We start from the raw sequence: 17,266 nt of genomic DNA, 5'->3' as shown, positions 1-17,266 counted from the left end.
AGGCATCTCTAGAAGAGACCATATCTCCGAGACTAGCCGACAGAATAACTGGCTCCCAACCCATGACAAAGTCACCCTAAAAACGTTATTGCTGACATACAAATCCCTCAACAATGCCGCACCCATTTACCTGGCTGACAGATTTCACAGGCAAACCTCCACTAGACCAGTAAGACTTGTCAATAAAGATCGTCTTGTTATACCTAGTTTCAAACGGTCCACAATTGGAGGTAACAGCTTCCCGGTGAAAGCATCCAAATTATGGAAAAGCTTGCCTCCCAGCCTTAGAACAGACCAAACTTACCACAAGTTTAGAGCCAACATCATCATATGGCTAAAATCCAACAACCAGCACTCCTAACCACTTTGCCTTACTGTTATGACCATAACAGCGTGTTATTAATGCTCCCCGAGACTATTTTGTACATATATATATATATCACTGTGCCCATATACTCTCCTACTGCACACCATAATTGTAAATATGCCTTCTCTGTATATAACTTTTTTAAACTTGTTTGTATCCTGTATAATTTTGTGTAACCAAGCTTCATATATACCTGTAACTGCTGCGCCGTTATCCCCGGGTATGATGCGCATTATAAATAATAAACAAACAAACCTGTTTCGTTTAAGTTGCATCCCACATCTGACACCATATGTGAGACAGGCATGGTCTCAAGAGAGACACAGGCTCAAAAGTAACAGTTTGAAAACCTTTGTTGCAGAACTTTGTTGGGTTGGTGTAATACCTAACCCTAAAGGGGTTGTTCCCACAACTGATGTTTATAAGGGCCGTCACTGTCTAATTGTCCAAAATAAAAGTCTGTCTCTGGTGTGCATTTGAGATCTGTGCATTTGAGATCTGTGCATGCAGTACTATTCACAGAATGAGCGCCAGTGAATCCAATCCCCAGCTTTTACCTCATAACCAAGCTATGGTGTACATATGAGATACGTGTATGTTGTGCTATTCAAAGAATGAGCACCAGTGACTTAAATCCCCAGCTTTTACCTCATGTTCTGGTGTGCATTTGAGATCTGTGCATGCAGTGGCATTGAGTAAATGAGCGCCAGTGACTCTAATCCCCAGCTTCTACCTCCTAACCAAGCTTCGATGTGCATTTGAGATCTGTGAATTCAGTACTATTCACAGAATGAGCACCAGTGACTCCAATCCCCAGCATTTACCTCATAACCAAGCTCTGGCGTACATTTGAGATCTGTGCATGCATTGCTATTCACAGAATGAGCACCAGTGATGCCAATCCCAGCTTTTACCTCATAACCAAGCTCTGGTGTGCATTTAATGTCTGTGCATGCATTGCTATTCAGAGAATGAGCACCAGTGACTCCAATCTCCAGCTTTTACCTCATAACCAAGCTCTGGTGTGAATTTGAGATCAGTGCATGCAGTGCTACTCACAGAATGAGGACCTGCGACTCCAAACCCCAGCTTTTACATCATAACCAAGCTCTGGTGTGCATTTGAGATCTGTGCATGCAGTACTATTCACAGAATGAGCACCAGTGACTCGAATCCCCAGCTTTTACCTCAAGCTCTGGTGTGCATTTGAGATCTGTGCATGCAGTACTATTGAGAGAATGAGTGCCAGTGACGCCGATCCCCAGCTTTTACCTCAAGCTCTGGTGTGCATTTGAGATCTGTGCATGCAGTACTATTGAGAGAATGAGCGCCAGTGACGCCAATCCTCAGCTTTTACCTCATTACCAAGCTCTCTGGCAAATTGCACTGTTAACAAAATCCCCCAATATGACACATTAAAAGAAGTAATAAAATATATTTTATATAGCACAAACATTACTAGTAAACCAGCGTCAAGTCACTGATCAACAACATATTGATACGGTTGCCTACATATATGTACAAACATGCTCAAATACATGAAGGACGAACTACCCGAAACAAAATAATCCAGGAACTCAAAGTTACCAAAAGCATCAAGAAAATCTTTAGATCACAAAAATAAAATTGAGTTACTAACAACTTCAACTAATTATTTATTTATTTAATACAGGCCAAGGAAGTGGAGGTTCTAATGTGCGAATGAAGAACATTCTACGTTTACTGTGAGCAACGTGCTCCCCTATTTGCTCTTGTCTTTAGCTTAGGTTCTTCACAAGAACATAGGGAATGGCAGGACAATTGGCCAGCTACACAGGAGCATTTCCAGGCAGCATGTGCCATACAAATGTGGATGCCAGCCCAGAACTGGACCATCAGCCAAGGACCTCTGAGCAGCGGAGGCAAGATATATCCTTAGTCACAGTCCGCCCAGTATCAAGCAACCTGTACCATGTTCCTGCATAGAAGTTTGTGCCATTACCCATTTAGACGGTGATACAGTATTGCAGCTTGGACATAGCAACAGCCTGATCCAGGAGAATATGCTGGCTGATGCTTAACAGCGGGTATTGCAGCTTGGACATAGCAACAGCCTGATCCAGGAGAATATGCTGTTTGATGCTTAACAGCCGGTATTGGTTGATGCTTAACAGTGGGTATTGCAGCTTGGAAATAGCAACAGCCTGATCCAGGAGAATATGCTGGCTGATGCTTAACAGCGGGTATTGCAGCTTGGACATAGCAACAGCCTGATCCAGGAGAATATGCTGGCTGATGCTTAACATCAGGTAAATCCTTCTAATGTTATACAAATGACAGTACAATGCTTAGAACATGGAGGCTAATAAAACATTCAAACAACAAGTAGGATTTCTGACTGAATGCATCCAGACAGGCAGCTGGCCTAGATGTTCCGGGCAGTGGAACCGGAGCAATGCAGAGGAGGGTGGGTCCAGGAGGACAACGTTTGCCTTACCACCAGAAAGGCACTGCAACATGCCCTCTATCGATCGGTGTACCCGACCGGGGCATGGACCACCCTTACAGCACCTTCAGGTCACCATGTTGCTCCAGATTTGCCAGTCTTGGGCCGATACCTCAGACCAAGCACCCCTCCTTCCCCTGGAGCAGTGGGGAACTTGCACAAATATTAACTTTGGTATGGTGAGGTGGGAAACCCATTCCATCACCCCTTGGAAGAGAGTTGGGTTGCTCGGTTAACTTGCTTAATGACATTCAGGGTGGGTACATAAGTAGTACGGGTGTTAAGGTTCACCAGCATGTAGTGTCTGTAGCAACTCTTTGCACTTTCCACGGTACATGTAGCACCTCATGTTTGTCGCTTCTTTTGCTACATTTTCTTAAGAGATGTGGTTATTTTTCGAATTCTTTTTACTTTTTGCAGGTTCCTATAGCTAGGACCATTATTAAAAATACATTTACCAGCAAGACAATACAATAGAGTACTTTAAAACACATATTGCAACTGCAGGCTGACAATCTACTTTAGATGGCTGTGGGGCGAGAGCGATCTGGGGAAGTAGAGGGGGCTTAGGGTGAACTCCTATTGGTTAGTGATTTGGCCTGGGGAGATCCTGGCCCACCTTCTGTTGGGGATCTTGTAAGGGGGCCTCTGGCTGACTTTGTGGGAGAGTGGAGCAGTGCATGGTAGGGGATCCTTTGAATCCTTGGTAAGGATGTGAAGAGCACTCAGGGTGGTTATGTTGCTTAATTTATTCTATTTTTCTAATGAACTCTATTCTGGAGCCAGGCTTCGTTCGTGTAATAATCTGCCCAGATACCACTCGGGTATCAGTTCCGGTGCCCAGGACGCACTTGCACATCATGCAGATTGTGAGACTTTGGACATCTTGCTTTGGATGCGGCTGTGCTTCTATAAATGGAGTTAACACATGACTGATACCACAGGAGACATGATGGCGTAGAGGTGTGGTTCCGTACAGATTCCTGTATGTGTACAGCCACGGTTGCTACTGTTCACTTTGGGAGATAGCACTGCAATTCCTTTACTGCTTGGTCACCCAGATGTTAGGTCAGTTTCGATCTGTTCATAGCACAGCAGAGGCGATACCCATTTATAAAGGTTCAGATGGATGGTAACTCATCTGTGTGCAATCTTTGATGTGTCCTAAGGGAAGATAACTGAGTAAAATGTTTACCACATTCCTTACACCCATACGGCTTCACCTCCGAATGTATTCTCTGATGTAACCTCAACTGTGCTGTCCGAATAAAAAGCTTACCACATTCTGTACACTCATAAGGCTTCTCTCCAGAATGTATTCTATGATGTATCCTCAGGTTTGTCGCCCGGGTAAAATGCTTACCACACTCTGTGCACATGTACGGCTTCTCCATAGAGTGGATCTTAGGCGTCTGCAGGTGTTCCATCTCACTGAACCGTCTCTCACGCGCTCTACATTGATATGGTCCCTCTGCAGCGTGTGATCTCTGGTGTTGCCTCAGGTATGAAGGCCGAGTAAAACGCTTATCACATGCTGTGCACTCGTAGGGCTTCTCCCCGGAATGGGTTCTCTGATGCAAGCACAGGCCATACTTCCGCGTGAAGCTTTTTTTACACACTGTGCACTGGTGGGACTTCTGATGCACCGGAAGGTAGGGCTTACCTTGCTTTGTGCTTTCATGGAGATTACCCCCTGTATGGATCTTCTGATGCTGACCCAGATGTAACCTCGAAGGGAAGCTTTTGTCACACTCTCTGCACTTATAGAATCTCTCTCCCACGCTGTATCTCTTGTGGATGGCTGGACTGGATCTGTTGGTGAAGTGCTGGTCACGGACGGCGCAAGCAAACTTGTCCTTCTCGTGGAACCTCAGATGCCTCATGAGTTGGGAATGCAGGATAAAGCTTGCCTGGCAGTACGTGCATTTATGGGTTCTATTGTGATTATTCTGGTGCCTTAGGAAGCTGGACCAGTCTGTAAAGCTTTCCTCACATTCTGTACATGTCCAGGGCAATTGGGATTTACTGAGCAGTTTCTCAGCTAGGCCTTCTCCGTCTGTGGGATTGCTCTCCTTCCTCGGGATAGTCTTTCTTCTAAGCTTTATTTTCAGGTTCTTGGTTTTAGTAATGGGCCCGTTTTCTGTTGAAAGAAAAAGAGTTTGTTATTATTGACTTCCATCATGAAGCCCAAAGGATAAGGACTGTAGTGGAAAGCTGTACTACTCGTACTATTCTTAACTAACACACCAGCGGATTTTGAGTGAAGGGAGTTGTCGCTCTGCCCCATCAGATGAAATGAAGGAACTCAGAAATTAAGATTTATTGAGCTTATAAATGGAAATTGTCAAATAAATAACTAAAAGGCCATGTACTATATTTCAGTGTATTTGTATATATTAAATTTCATAAGCATTCGGTGAGCAGGTGCAAGTGGCCTAGGTCACCTGGCGTAAGCCCTGCCCACCTTAGACCTGCCTCTTCGATTCTGCTCTTAACTCTTAGATCAAGGGCAGACGAAGAAAAGGGCAATTTCTGTTTGGACATGTCTGGACTGGGAGGACCCAGGGCCCGAGCCCCTGCTCAGACAACAGGAAAGCATGTGCTGACATGTGTTTTCTCCCTCTGTTCCCACAGGCCATCCCACCATCACCAGGCAACACCAACAACATCACCCCTCCTCTAAGGCATGAGGCCTCACTACGACCCAGGCGGAAAACCATGGTGCTAATAGCACCATGGTCCATGCCGGTAACTTACCGACTCCGCCATGGAGAAAGGGGGAATTACCACCCCATTACAAGGTTGGCGGGGCGGTAATTCCCCCTTCGACCATGGCCCTTCCCCATTCCCATTTTTGCCCCATAGGGCTTAATGGGAATGGGGAAGGCGCTAAGTACGGTACCGCAAATTCACCAAGGTCCCTTTGCGGGTCCCTACTTTAACGGCTGGTGTAGACCAGCCGTTAAGGTCGGGTCCCGCAAAGCGACCTCGCAATCAGGCGCTAATGGGTTAACGGCGCTGCAGCCTTTTATGGCGCCGTTAACCCATTAGCGCCATGGTCTTAATGAGGCCCATGGACTCCATAATGCAGCAACCTCACCCGCATCAGCCTCAAGCCCATTAGCACCCCCTCACCATCCACAACACGGACATTGGTGCTCGCCGAAGGTCCGCTCCTCTATAACCAATGCAGCAGATACTGCTAACGTCATCACTACACACAACCTTGATGCCATCTTTATCACGAGATATGGCTGACACCCACCTCCACCCATATCCCAGACGGCTATAGAAACCAGCCGAAAAAGACAGGTAGAGGCCTGTACACAAGAACTTGTGGTCCTGCACCAACTTGACGTCGACAACATTTGCTCCTTCAAAGTCCTCTTCTACCACGTCCTGCTTTCCCCCCCCCCCGACGGTCACCTTCCATCTCATCTACAGACCAGCCAAACCCAACACTGCCTTCTTCGGAGACATCACCGACCTTGTCACCACCATCTTCCTAGGTGACTTCAACCTCCCAGGCAACAAGGCCACCAAACCAACGAAGGAAAGTCTCCTCAGCCTTCTCAACACCCTTTGCCTTTCACAGCACACAAAAGACCCAACGCACGAGAAAGGTAACATCCTCACCCTAACCATCACTGCACTGCCTCCCCTCCACTACAGCTCTCCTCTCCTGCTTGACTGGTCTGACCACCTAGCCATGCCTTTCAATATCCTGCACACCACCCCAGTCAAGCACTCCCAGCAGACAAACCTTCGGATCATTCAAGAAAAGAAGACCATGCCAACCTGGACCAAACACCCCCAAACGAACCGCGACTCTATTGGAAGCACTCACATTACCCTCTCAGCCTACATCGACCACCAAGAGTCTCTGGAACAACGCACCTCCAAATCAAAACCGTCAGCATCCTGTTACATGCAGGAACTCAACCTCAGCAAAGGGGTCATCATGAAACAATAGAAAACCTGGCGCCGCTCCAGGACTGCAGCCGACATGGCGCTCCTCAAGGAACTCCAAGCAACCCGCCAACAACTAATCAACACAGACAAGGTCTCCTAGTATTTGAATACGATAGAGGCAGACTACAAAAGCAGAGCCCTCATCAAAGCAGTCATACACTGCACCTTCCCACTACCCAACCCTGCCATACCACACTCCATCGAAAAATCCACCTCCATGAACACCACTTTCATCTACAAATTAGCAAGACACGCCAGCACATAGACGCAATCTCTGCATCCATAGACCCACCCAACGTCCCTCCTTGCAATATCTCCACACCCTGGGCAACATTCAAGACACTCCTGACAGAGGACCTGGTAGGATCATATACAGATGACATCTTCCCCACCACAGAAGCTCTCCTTCCCTACATGGAGATCATCAAAAGCTCCCTAACAAGGCACCTTGCCATGTACCCTACAAACAGGCCAAATCATCCCTTTACTAAAGAAACACACTCTGGATCCTGACAACGTAGTTAAGTGTTGCCCTACCACCCATCTTCCCTTCCTAGGGAAGATGGAGAAAGCGGTAGCAGCACAACTCCAGCAAAACATTGACACCAACAATCTCGACCAAACCTACCAATCCGGATTTCGGGATTCAGACCCATATGCAGCACAGAGACAGCAACCATACAGGTGGTTGACGACGCTCTCAACAACTGTCACGATCCTACCCACCTGCCACCCAGTAATGCTACATGCGCACATTCAGAGACTGTTTCTGATATACTTGTTTATGGTCTACTTGCGAAGTTAAAACCAGCAAACCGCCTCTGCATTCCTTTACTTGATTTACCGCTGAAGTTTTGGACCCATCTAATTTCAGGTTCCATTCTGGGGTGATGGCTTTAAGCCAGCAGATGCATTCTGGTACATGTATGCTGTCCAAAAGGCAGAGAGCTGGAGGAGGCATTCTAAGTACATTTGTTTGCAGCAAACTACTACGAGCTGGCGAGGCCCTGTTTGCATTCACCTGTTCCAGGCTGCTGCAGGCTACTGAAGCCAGGGTTGGCTTAATTAAACACAGCTGCCCAAGACTGCAATCTACTCCACCCTGTTGGTTGGGAGGGCCTTTATAAACTCACTTTGAACAGAAGAAGTTGTCAGTCAACTGCTTCCACTGGGAGTTTGTGCTCCTGTGACCAGTTTTTGACCTTCCTGAATATCCCGATTTTGGCTTTTGAATCCTGTTTGTTGCTGCTGCCTTGCAGCACCCTTTCCAGTCTGCCTGTAATTGAACCTTTCCTTGATTTCCAGCTTTTGACTTTTGAAACCTTTTCCTACTTTGCTGTTGGGTTGGTCACCAATTGTTCCAGAGAGCTTCCTATTGCTTCTAGGCAGTTTATCATTTTCCGCCGCCAACCATTCAAAGTTTGGTTACGGTCAGACATAATTTCCTCATAGGCCATCTCGAGAGTTACTGGATGCGGGACACAGCAGCATTTTGCAAACAGAGCTAGTCTGCTCCAATCAACTATACACTTCAAAGATGTGAGGCCCAGTTCTCTTCAGATGATGGCTATCGGAGTAGATTGTGGGATGCCCAAAACCCTCCTCCAAAATGCCCCTTCAAGGCATGTCCATAGGGGCTCTGGGATGTTGAACATGGCTTCAGCCCCGTAAGTCGCTGCAGATGTAAGATTGGCTTTGTAAAACAGCAAGACTGGAAGAATAGAGAAGTGCCCAAACTTTGTTTAACGCACACGCTTGACTAGTCAAAGCTTTCATCTTTCCCAGTAGATGAGTTGACATTGGGGCTTGTGATCTTTAGTTGCTCAACCAAACTCCCAAGTACTTGAATAATTGGACGTGTTCAATTTTCCAGGAGAGGCCGTTTTTCACCTTGGTAGATATGCCAAAACTAATGGTTTTAGTTTTGCCCTTGTTGCTTTCGAGGCCGTTTTTTGAGATGTAGCTTTGTAGTGCATTAAGTTTGCAAAGGTAGCGGGCGCCCCTCTCTCGACAGAACAAGGCCTGATAACCTGTTCAGTGGTTATTAACCACTTGAGAGTTCGCAGCCACTGCTTTTACTCACTGTGCCTTTCACAGCTGGGAAATATCCATTTGCATATCAGTCTTTGTCCTGCCCAGGGGCAGTCCAGCACCGAAATGCAATGGCAATTCCAACCTGAACAAGAGTACCACCAGCAACCCCATACACGTGTTTCACCCTTGTTGGGGATCATCAGTGAGGTGAAGCTGATGCCTCTCTAAGCACAGTGAGAGGGAGACCACGTCTGGTTGCCCCCAGGAGACCTAGGGTTACCAATCCCAGGTTCCTTGAAATTTAGTTTGCAAAGGTAGCGGGCGCCCCTCTCTCGACAGAACAAGGCCTGATAACCTGTTCAGTGGTTATTAACCACTTGAGAGTTCGCAGCCACTGCTTTTACTCACTGTGCCTTTCACAGATGGGAAATATCCATTTGCATATCAGTCTTTGTCCTGCCCAGGGGCAGTCCAGCACCGAAATGCAATGGCAATTCCAACCTGAACAAGAGTACCACCAGCAACCCCATACACGTGTTGTCACCCTTGTTGGGGGATCATCAGTGAGGTGAAGCTGATGCCTCTCTAAGCACAGTGAGAGGGAGACCACGTCTGGTTGCCCCCAGGAGACCTAGGGTTACCAATCCCAGGTTCCTTGAAATTTAGTTTGCAAAGGTAGCGGGCGCCCCTCTCTCGACAGAACAAGGCCTGATAACCTGTTCAGTGGTTATTAACCACTTGAGAGTTCGCAGCCACTGCTTTTACTCACTTTGCCTTTCACAGATGGGAAATATCCATTTGCATATCAGTCTTTGTCCTGCCCAGGGGCAGTCCAGCACCGAAATGCAATGGCAATTCCAACCTGAACAAGAGTACCACCAGCAACCCCATACACGTGTTTCACCCTTGTTGGGGATCATCAGTGAGGTGAAGCTGATGCCTCTCTAAGCACAGTGAGAGGGAGACCACGTCTGGTTGCCCCCAGGAGACCTAGGGTTACCAATCCCAGGTTCCTTGAAATTTAGTTTGCAAAGGTAGCGGGCGCCCCTCTCTCGACAGAACAAGGCCTGATAACCTGTTCAGTGGTTATTAACCACTTGAGAGTTCGCAGCCACTGCTTTTACTCACTGTGCCTTTCACAGATGGGAAATATCCATTTGCATATCAGTCTTTGTCCTGCCCAGGGGCAGTCCAGCACCGAAATGCAATGGCAATTCCAACCTGAACAAGAGTACCACCAGCAACCCCATACACGTGTTTCACCCTTGTTGGGGATCATCAGTGAGGTGAAGCTGATGCCTCTCTAAGCACAGTGAGAGGGAGACCACGTCTGGTTGCCCCCAGGAGACCTAGGGTTACCAATCCCAGGTTCCTTGAAATTTAGTTTGCAAAGGTAGCGGGCGCCCCTCTCTCGACAGAACAAGGCCTGATAACCTGTTCAGTGGTTATTAACCACTTGAGAGTTCGCAGCCACTGCTTTTACTCACTGTGCCTTTCACAGATGGGAAATATCCATTTGCATATCAGTCTTTGTCCTGCCCAGGGGCAGTCCAGCACCGAAATGCAATGGCAATTCCAACCTGAACAAGAGTACCACCAGCAACCCCATACACGTGTTTCACCCTTGTTGGGGATCATCAGTGAGGTGAAGCTGATGCCTCTCTAAGCAGGGCATTAAGTTGCCTCTGTAGGCCCAAAAGTGGTCTGATCAAAAAGTATGACATCGGCATACAGCAATCGCGATAACTGGATTCCTCCCGCCTTGGGGGTGGGGGGGGGGTGGGGGGGGGTGGGAGGCTCTTGTTGACACGATTCGGGCATATCACTACTCTCAGATTTTCAACTTCTTTAGAAAGGGTCCCTGCTTTGCTTAGTCTCACTCTTAAAAAGGTGGTAGAGTGCATAGCCAAGATGGGTGAAGAATTGGTTTAGGACAGTTCTCACAAGTTTCGACCAAAGAAGACCTCTATCAACTTGGTTGAATGCCTGGACTAAATCCACAAACACCATGTAAATCTTGTTTCCCGAGTTGCTTTTCAGAAACTGGAGGAGCAAGATGTTAACAGAAGTGCCAAGGCCTTTAACAAAGCCTGTTTGAAGTGGGTCGAGGCAGTTGGTTTGCCGACTCCAAATTTGAAAGTGATCCAGAATGATTGAACTGTATATAATTTGCCGATGACGTCGAGGAGAGAGATAGGATGGCAATTCTTTGGGTTGTTCCGATCACCTTTTTTTGAGGATTGGTACCACTATGACTCTCCTCCATGAACTTGGTAGTTGGTGGGACGTAGCTATGTGCTTGAATAGAATAGAAAGACGGCCCAATCTTCTGGGAATTCCTTCAGCATGGAATTGGTCAGCCCGTCCGGGCCCGGCGCTCGCAAAGCTTTCACCCTCCTCTACGATCACGCTGATGTCATTATTGAATACCAATGATCGGAGCTCTATGGGTATCCACACATATTGTGATTTCCGCAGTCGAAGCGTTCAAACTTCTAAAGTGATTAATCTACGACTCCTCACTTATTGGATTTGACTGATCTTCTTTTAACAGCCTCATCTAGCTTTATCAATGACCAGAATTTCCTCTCATCTTTACCGGCCAGAGCTTTCAATATGGCCTCAGAGTCATTCTGGTATCTCTGATATTTGGATGCACAAAGCCAGTTTTTATAACTCGACTGAGCCAGTCAAGCTGATTGAAGATCTTCAGGCAATCCAGACTCCCTAGCAACTCGGACCAACTTTTGCACCACTCCTCTCTGTGCCACCAAGTCTAGGTTAAAGATGTGTTTAGAATCGGTGGGCGCAGACATCTTTTTAGAGCGGTAGCGGAATTGCTCCAGCAGTGGGGGAGTATTCAACCAACGAGCCAACTTTCTCAACGTCTGTTAAGGTTCTAATCTTACTGGTTGATAGCCTAAGGCGTAATCCCTCGTTGCAGGAGTCGACCGTTAAAGTCATGTGATCCCGAATAGTGAGACTTAATGCCTTCCATTCCAGCAAGAGGTGATGGCCACTATGAGTTGTTCTGACCACTCGGAAGCTATTCACCAAAGGCAGGAAGGTGTTAGATACATAGATATAGTCTAACACCGAACTATACCCCATGTTGTCCCACGTCGGCTGGGATGGTATGTCACCTTTAGAGTTGCCGTTAAGAAGGTGCATATCTCTGGAGTCCATACGTGAGTTCCATCTAGAGGGCCACGGGTCATCGTAGTTCCAGGCCCGATCCCGTTTATTTACTGCTAGGTCAGGAATGTTGAGGTCGCCACATACGACAACATATTTCGATTGCTAACTGATATATGCATCATCCAGTTGGTTGGTAACCTAGGCTATAAACAGTTCCTTGGAAATCAACCCCGGGCTCCAATAAACATTGATAATTGTTATTTTGATGAGAGTTTCGGGGCCTAGTGAGGGCATGTTGGACTCCCAACCAATCACTAGTTCTTGAGTAAGGAGGTTTGTTGAGGCTGTTTTTAAGAGCTTTAAGGGACTGCCTGATTTGACCGATATGAGGAGGCCCGCTGATGGACATCCGACTCTCCTTTTAACTGCTGAACTTGTGGTTATTTCAAAGCCATCCAAGACTGGTGTCTTCCTTAACCAAGTCTCTTGCAGACAGACCAGGTTGTAGTCCCCCAGATTTATATCACTGGGTTTTAACAAATGGGAGAAACGCCAAGTGTTCCAGGAAGCTAACTTTAAGTTGGTAGGTGTATGTACCGAAGAAATTGTATACAGATCCTGATATTGTCCATATAGATTTTGGCTGGGTTGCTAAAGAGAATTTTGAGCCGATGGGGTACTTGATAACCAGGACCAGTCTGATGATGCGAGACTGGATGTTTTAGAGATGTCTTTTGCTTTGACACAACCCACTTGCCGGGTGAAGGACTTTGTTTGAAAGGTGACATTTATTTATAACCCTGGACCCGTTGGCACCCTTCTTAAATCCAAGGGCTCCAAGTGTGATGGTATCAGTTTAGAGCAGGTTGTTCCGGCCTCTCCTTGGGATTGGGCTAGATTTTTGCAGAGGTGTTTTTAACGCTGTTACGCATTTTAAATGTCTTGAAGTTTCAGCCCTAACATTTCCAGATGTCAAGTCAAACCCCAACATCAATAAACTCTCTGTTGCATCTAGCAAAATGTTTTTAACGACTGGTGAATTAATGTGAAGAAACAGAATCCAAACACCTGTGGTCCCAAAATTCAATGAGTTGCAAGTCAGATGATCGTAGCTATCGCAGATTCGGAATGGAGTGTAAAAGATCTAGGACCACTCTCCGATTAAGTATAAACTTGTTGCTACGATCCAGCACTTTCTCCAGTTTCAGAGAGCGAGACAGGGGATTCACCTGCCTTGGCATCTCTCGAGGTGGGTCAGTGTTATTTCCTCTGGGTTCTTTGTGTCTCAAGGGATCCGCCCTACTTGGGCGTTCGTCATGGTAGGCCGGTCATTTAAACTTAGGAGATGACTGTTCTCGGTTTGATTGCTGCTTTGCATTGGTAAGAAGTTCTTTAGTTTTTAAACAGTCTTTTCTCATCCATAGACAAGAATAACGGTGAAGTCGGCAAATACACCTGGATTCTGGAGGCTCAGCAGAAGCTTCAAGGTCGATGGAAGGGGTCTCTGATATTTTCTCACGTGGTTGACTAGATGTTGATTCATCAAGCAAGTAGGTAAAGTGTCTGCGGTAGGAAGAACAGTTGAAGTGGCCGCCCGAGCATCAGTCATCTTATTTCTTGATTTTAAGGAGGACTTTCTTGGAGCTGGTTGCATGGCTTCCCCTACCCCACTCAGTCATTTTTGGACCCTGTTGCTGGGCCTCTATGATTACTTTGTTGTTACGTTTGCCATTTTTACTAAACACAAAAGGTCAACACCAGTTCCTTCACCCTCGTCTAGCACTGAAATCTTTTGTAATGCTTGAATGGAACAAATGCATCATCCATTCTCCGCTCTTTTGGAAGCCAATGCTCCCTTTTGTGAGGCTTTGAAGATACCGGTCGTCTCATGACATTCCCCAGTCAAATCAACTGGGAGAGATACATTTTGTAGTCTGGGCAGACTTAAAAACAGGTGGTGCTTGCGGTATGATGTGTTGAATGAACCATACTCTCCTTGTCACATGGAAAATAATTTTCCAAACTGCGATCTTCTTTTCCTGTAACAAAGCCTAACAGAAAAATTAGTTTAGATCAGTTATTGCCAGTAGAGTAGTATGGTCCTTCAATGTATCGTTCAGTTCTTCATATAATTTGGTGAATGGAGCAAGAGCTATGGTGATAGTTGACATGATTGAAAATAGGTCCAGTTTTTCTCTTCTGTTAGACAGAATTGGTTGAGGTTGACCAGATAACTCCTCATCCTGGGGCTCACATGGAGTGGAATGATCAGAGGTTGGTATAGACACAGACTCGCCAAAGACAACTCCTCTTCACCCGACACTTGCAAGTCTTGAATTGCCGGTATGCCAGCTAAAACTGGCTCTGGCCTCTTCAATATTGGCACAGGACATCCATTAGTGGGCCCACCGAGGAAGAATGAGCCAACTCCCGAGCATATGCACTTGTTGCACATGCCGCCCCAGAGTCCAAGCACTTATCACTGGGAGCCGTCGTCAACCGGAAGGAGCGAGATGCATTAGCCCAAGTCTTGCGGAAAGTTATGAATTTGAGCCTCGATTAAGCGAGGCGTTCCACAAGCTGACGCCGCCAAATCCCCCTCTCCCTGCATCCGTTGAAGTTATGACAACCTGTGATGCTACACCCTCCATTAAACTGTCCACTCGCAGTGGAATAGGGGAAGAAGAAGCGCCGACCTCGGGCTGACAACGGATTCATATGGAGGGAGAAGTAGATGGGGTGAGGGCGGGGCATCCGGGCCTGGGGATCGATGACTGATAAGCTGTTCTGTGATGTCAAGCGCTGGGTATTTAAAATATCCAAATCAAAAGAGGAAGGCAAATGAGTGGCCGCAATATCCATTAAGACGTCTCTAGACGTCATCGATACAGATGTATCCAGGGTTGATTTGGGACCCCGCATTGAGGGAGAGGCAAGCATTATGATATGATAGGATAGGTTATTTATAACGCGCTTAATACCCAGAGGTTTCTAAGTGCGGACCCGGGGATCGAACCTGTGTTGCTTCTTGTCATCTTGCTTCAAAGGCGAGCACGTTGCCCCCGAGCTATCCTCCCAATGGCATGATTAACGTGGATGTCATGGATATACGCACAACAGGCTAGTCAAACTTCCAGTCCAAATGTTCTACAGCTGCTGTAAGTGTTGTTGACGAGTTGTGAGTCATATGCAGCAGTCGCCTTCGATCACACGAGCGCCCATGTTTGGAACTCCTAAGCAGCATGGCCTCATCCATCGGCCACGAGACTCTTTACTGCACTCCGCTAGCTTCGCTTCTCAATGTGGCTAAGAGGGCAAGCATGAGCAGGAGGCGGAGCGTCAGGGGTAAACAGTGCAAACTGACTCACGAGTCTGCAAAAGTCAATGGAATCCTTAATTCGTGGCGAACAGCATATAACAGGCAACAAGTAACAGCAGGAAGCAGAATGCATGTTATCCCCAGCACACCAGACACTCCTACACTCTGGCATGGGAAATTGAACAGGGTACATGTGGCAAAGTTGACGTCAAGGGGCTGGAAGGATTACACAGGGAGAAAACGGTGGAGGCTATTGCAGTATTCAGATCTTCAGAGTTCTGCAGTGCAGAGAGCGGCTTTGGATGTATGAAAAGGAAGACAAGGGCAGATGCACATGTGTTCAGTAGCCGATATGGACCAAGGAGCTTCCAAAGGACAGGTAAGACACACTAGCCTGTCATAAGCAAATGAATGTAGTACAAACCGATGGGCAGATGCTGTGGGGTGATATACAGAGAGGGGCCGAACTTGGGGGATTGTTGCAGGCAAGAGGTAGACGCAGACTTGGTCAAGCACAAGGTGATTGAGAGCCATCTGTTGGTGAGGTGGGAGGAGCAGCAGGATAGTGCTGTCCAGGATATCTTAGGTAGAGTGCTGTGCCAGAGATCTCCAAGGTAGGAGAGCCAGGAGCATACCGTCCTGGAGAAAGCCAAGGCAGGAGAACCAGCAGAGTTCTGCGTTATAAATATCAACGTAATGGAAACCAAAGAGTGCTGTCCAGAGTTTTACAAGGTAGACAGGCACCCCAGAAAGAGCAGTCCAATACATCTCCAAAGGAAGCCATTCGTGTTGGATAAGGAAGACTTGACCATGAACCCCATTTGATGCAGTATGTTTTTAACTTCAGAAAGATTTTATAGCGGTGGTTCTTTCAGTCATTTTGGCTTTTGGACAAGATTATCCGTCCCCTCTTACCACCAGTTTGTTTAAATATGCCATTTTGTTCAATCCATCAATACCTCAGCAGCAGTCCACCTAGTAGACCACTAGACACTCGCTAACATTCTACACTACATGAGGATCAGAGATCATCCTCAACTTGTTCAAATACTAAATGGATTCCTCTAGATCACCAACTCTACTCATCTCCTGCAAGGAGCCACCCTTTCCTCATGATCTTACACCCTAGATCACCAACTCTACTCATCTCCTGCGAGTCCTGCAAGGAGCCACCCTTTCCTCATGATCTTAAACCTTTACATGGAGCCGCTAGGAACCCTTCTGGCTCCACACAACATCCACTGATACGCAGATGACACGCAGATCTACCTCAAGATTTCCTCCATCAAAGACATCCACAGGCTCGATGCCTGTGACACGTTGATCCAGTCCTGGATGTCAAGTGCTTAACTGAAGCTCAACCCCTTCAAGACTGAATTCCTACTGCTGACCAACAAAACCGAACACCCCAAACTCAAGACACAGCTTTCAGCTATGAACCCCGAAAGCTTCAAATCCCAGCTGGCCACCTGCACCAGGTCCCATGGGTTTGTCATTCACAGACATCTCCTTCAAGCAGCAGATCGCAAGGAAGACACAAACTGGTACAAACTTTCCCTCCTGCGAACAACTTCAGATCTGCTGTCCAAGCCTTATTCGTCTGCCGCCTGGATGCAGGCTATTCCTTTCTCAAAGGCGTTTGGGCGATACCCTGGCATCCCTGAATGTTTCCCACATTTATTTTATTTAATTCGTATCGCGCACATACAACCCAGAGGCATTGAGGTGCTTTTGCAGGTACACGTCAATTGGACAGTCTATGATGTACAGTATAGTAGTTGATGTGCTGTACAGCAAGGCACGTATAGTGTCATTTACAGAGGTAGTAGGGAGGGGAGTAAGTCTGAAGAGTAGCTGGGGTTTCCGATTGTCACACTCCTCCTTCCCTTCTTCACCCTGTAGCAGTCCTCTCCCAGCCCTAAACGCCTCTTTAGTGCACATCACTGAAAAG

At 47.0% G+C, this 17,266-nt stretch overlaps 1 protein-coding gene across 1 annotated transcript; it reads right to left on the bottom strand.

Moving 5' to 3' along the window:
- Positions 1–3,973: 3,973 nt before the first annotated feature.
- LOC138581190 (zinc finger protein 25-like) lies at positions 3,974–8,281 on the bottom strand. Its single transcript, XM_069652374.1, has 2 exons — positions 8,254–8,281; positions 3,974–4,992 (listed from the first exon to the last, which is right to left on the bottom strand). The coding sequence occupies exons 1-2, from the start codon at positions 8,279–8,281 to the stop codon at positions 3,974–3,976; spliced, it is 1,047 nt and encodes a 348-aa protein (XP_069508475.1).
- Between the last annotated feature and the right edge of the window lie 8,985 nt (positions 8,282–17,266).

This window comes from Ambystoma mexicanum, chromosome 1p (assembly GCF_040938575.1).
Source record: "Ambystoma mexicanum isolate Mex_15411 chromosome 1p, UKY_AmexF1_1, whole genome shotgun sequence".
NCBI lineage: Eukaryota > Metazoa > Chordata > Amphibia > Caudata > Ambystomatidae > Ambystoma > Ambystoma mexicanum.
This window is presented reverse-complemented; position numbering and strand designations above follow the sequence as displayed.

Excerpts from the sequence above, each read along its gene's own strand:
- LOC138581190 (XM_069652374.1), bottom strand. The coding sequence starts at position 8,281 with ATGGCCTATGAGGAAATTATGTCTGACC. Across the intron at positions 4,993-8,253 it reads TGAGGAAATTATGTCTGACC|AAAACGGGCCCATTACTAAA; the intron begins GTAACCAAACTT and ends TTCTTTCAACAG.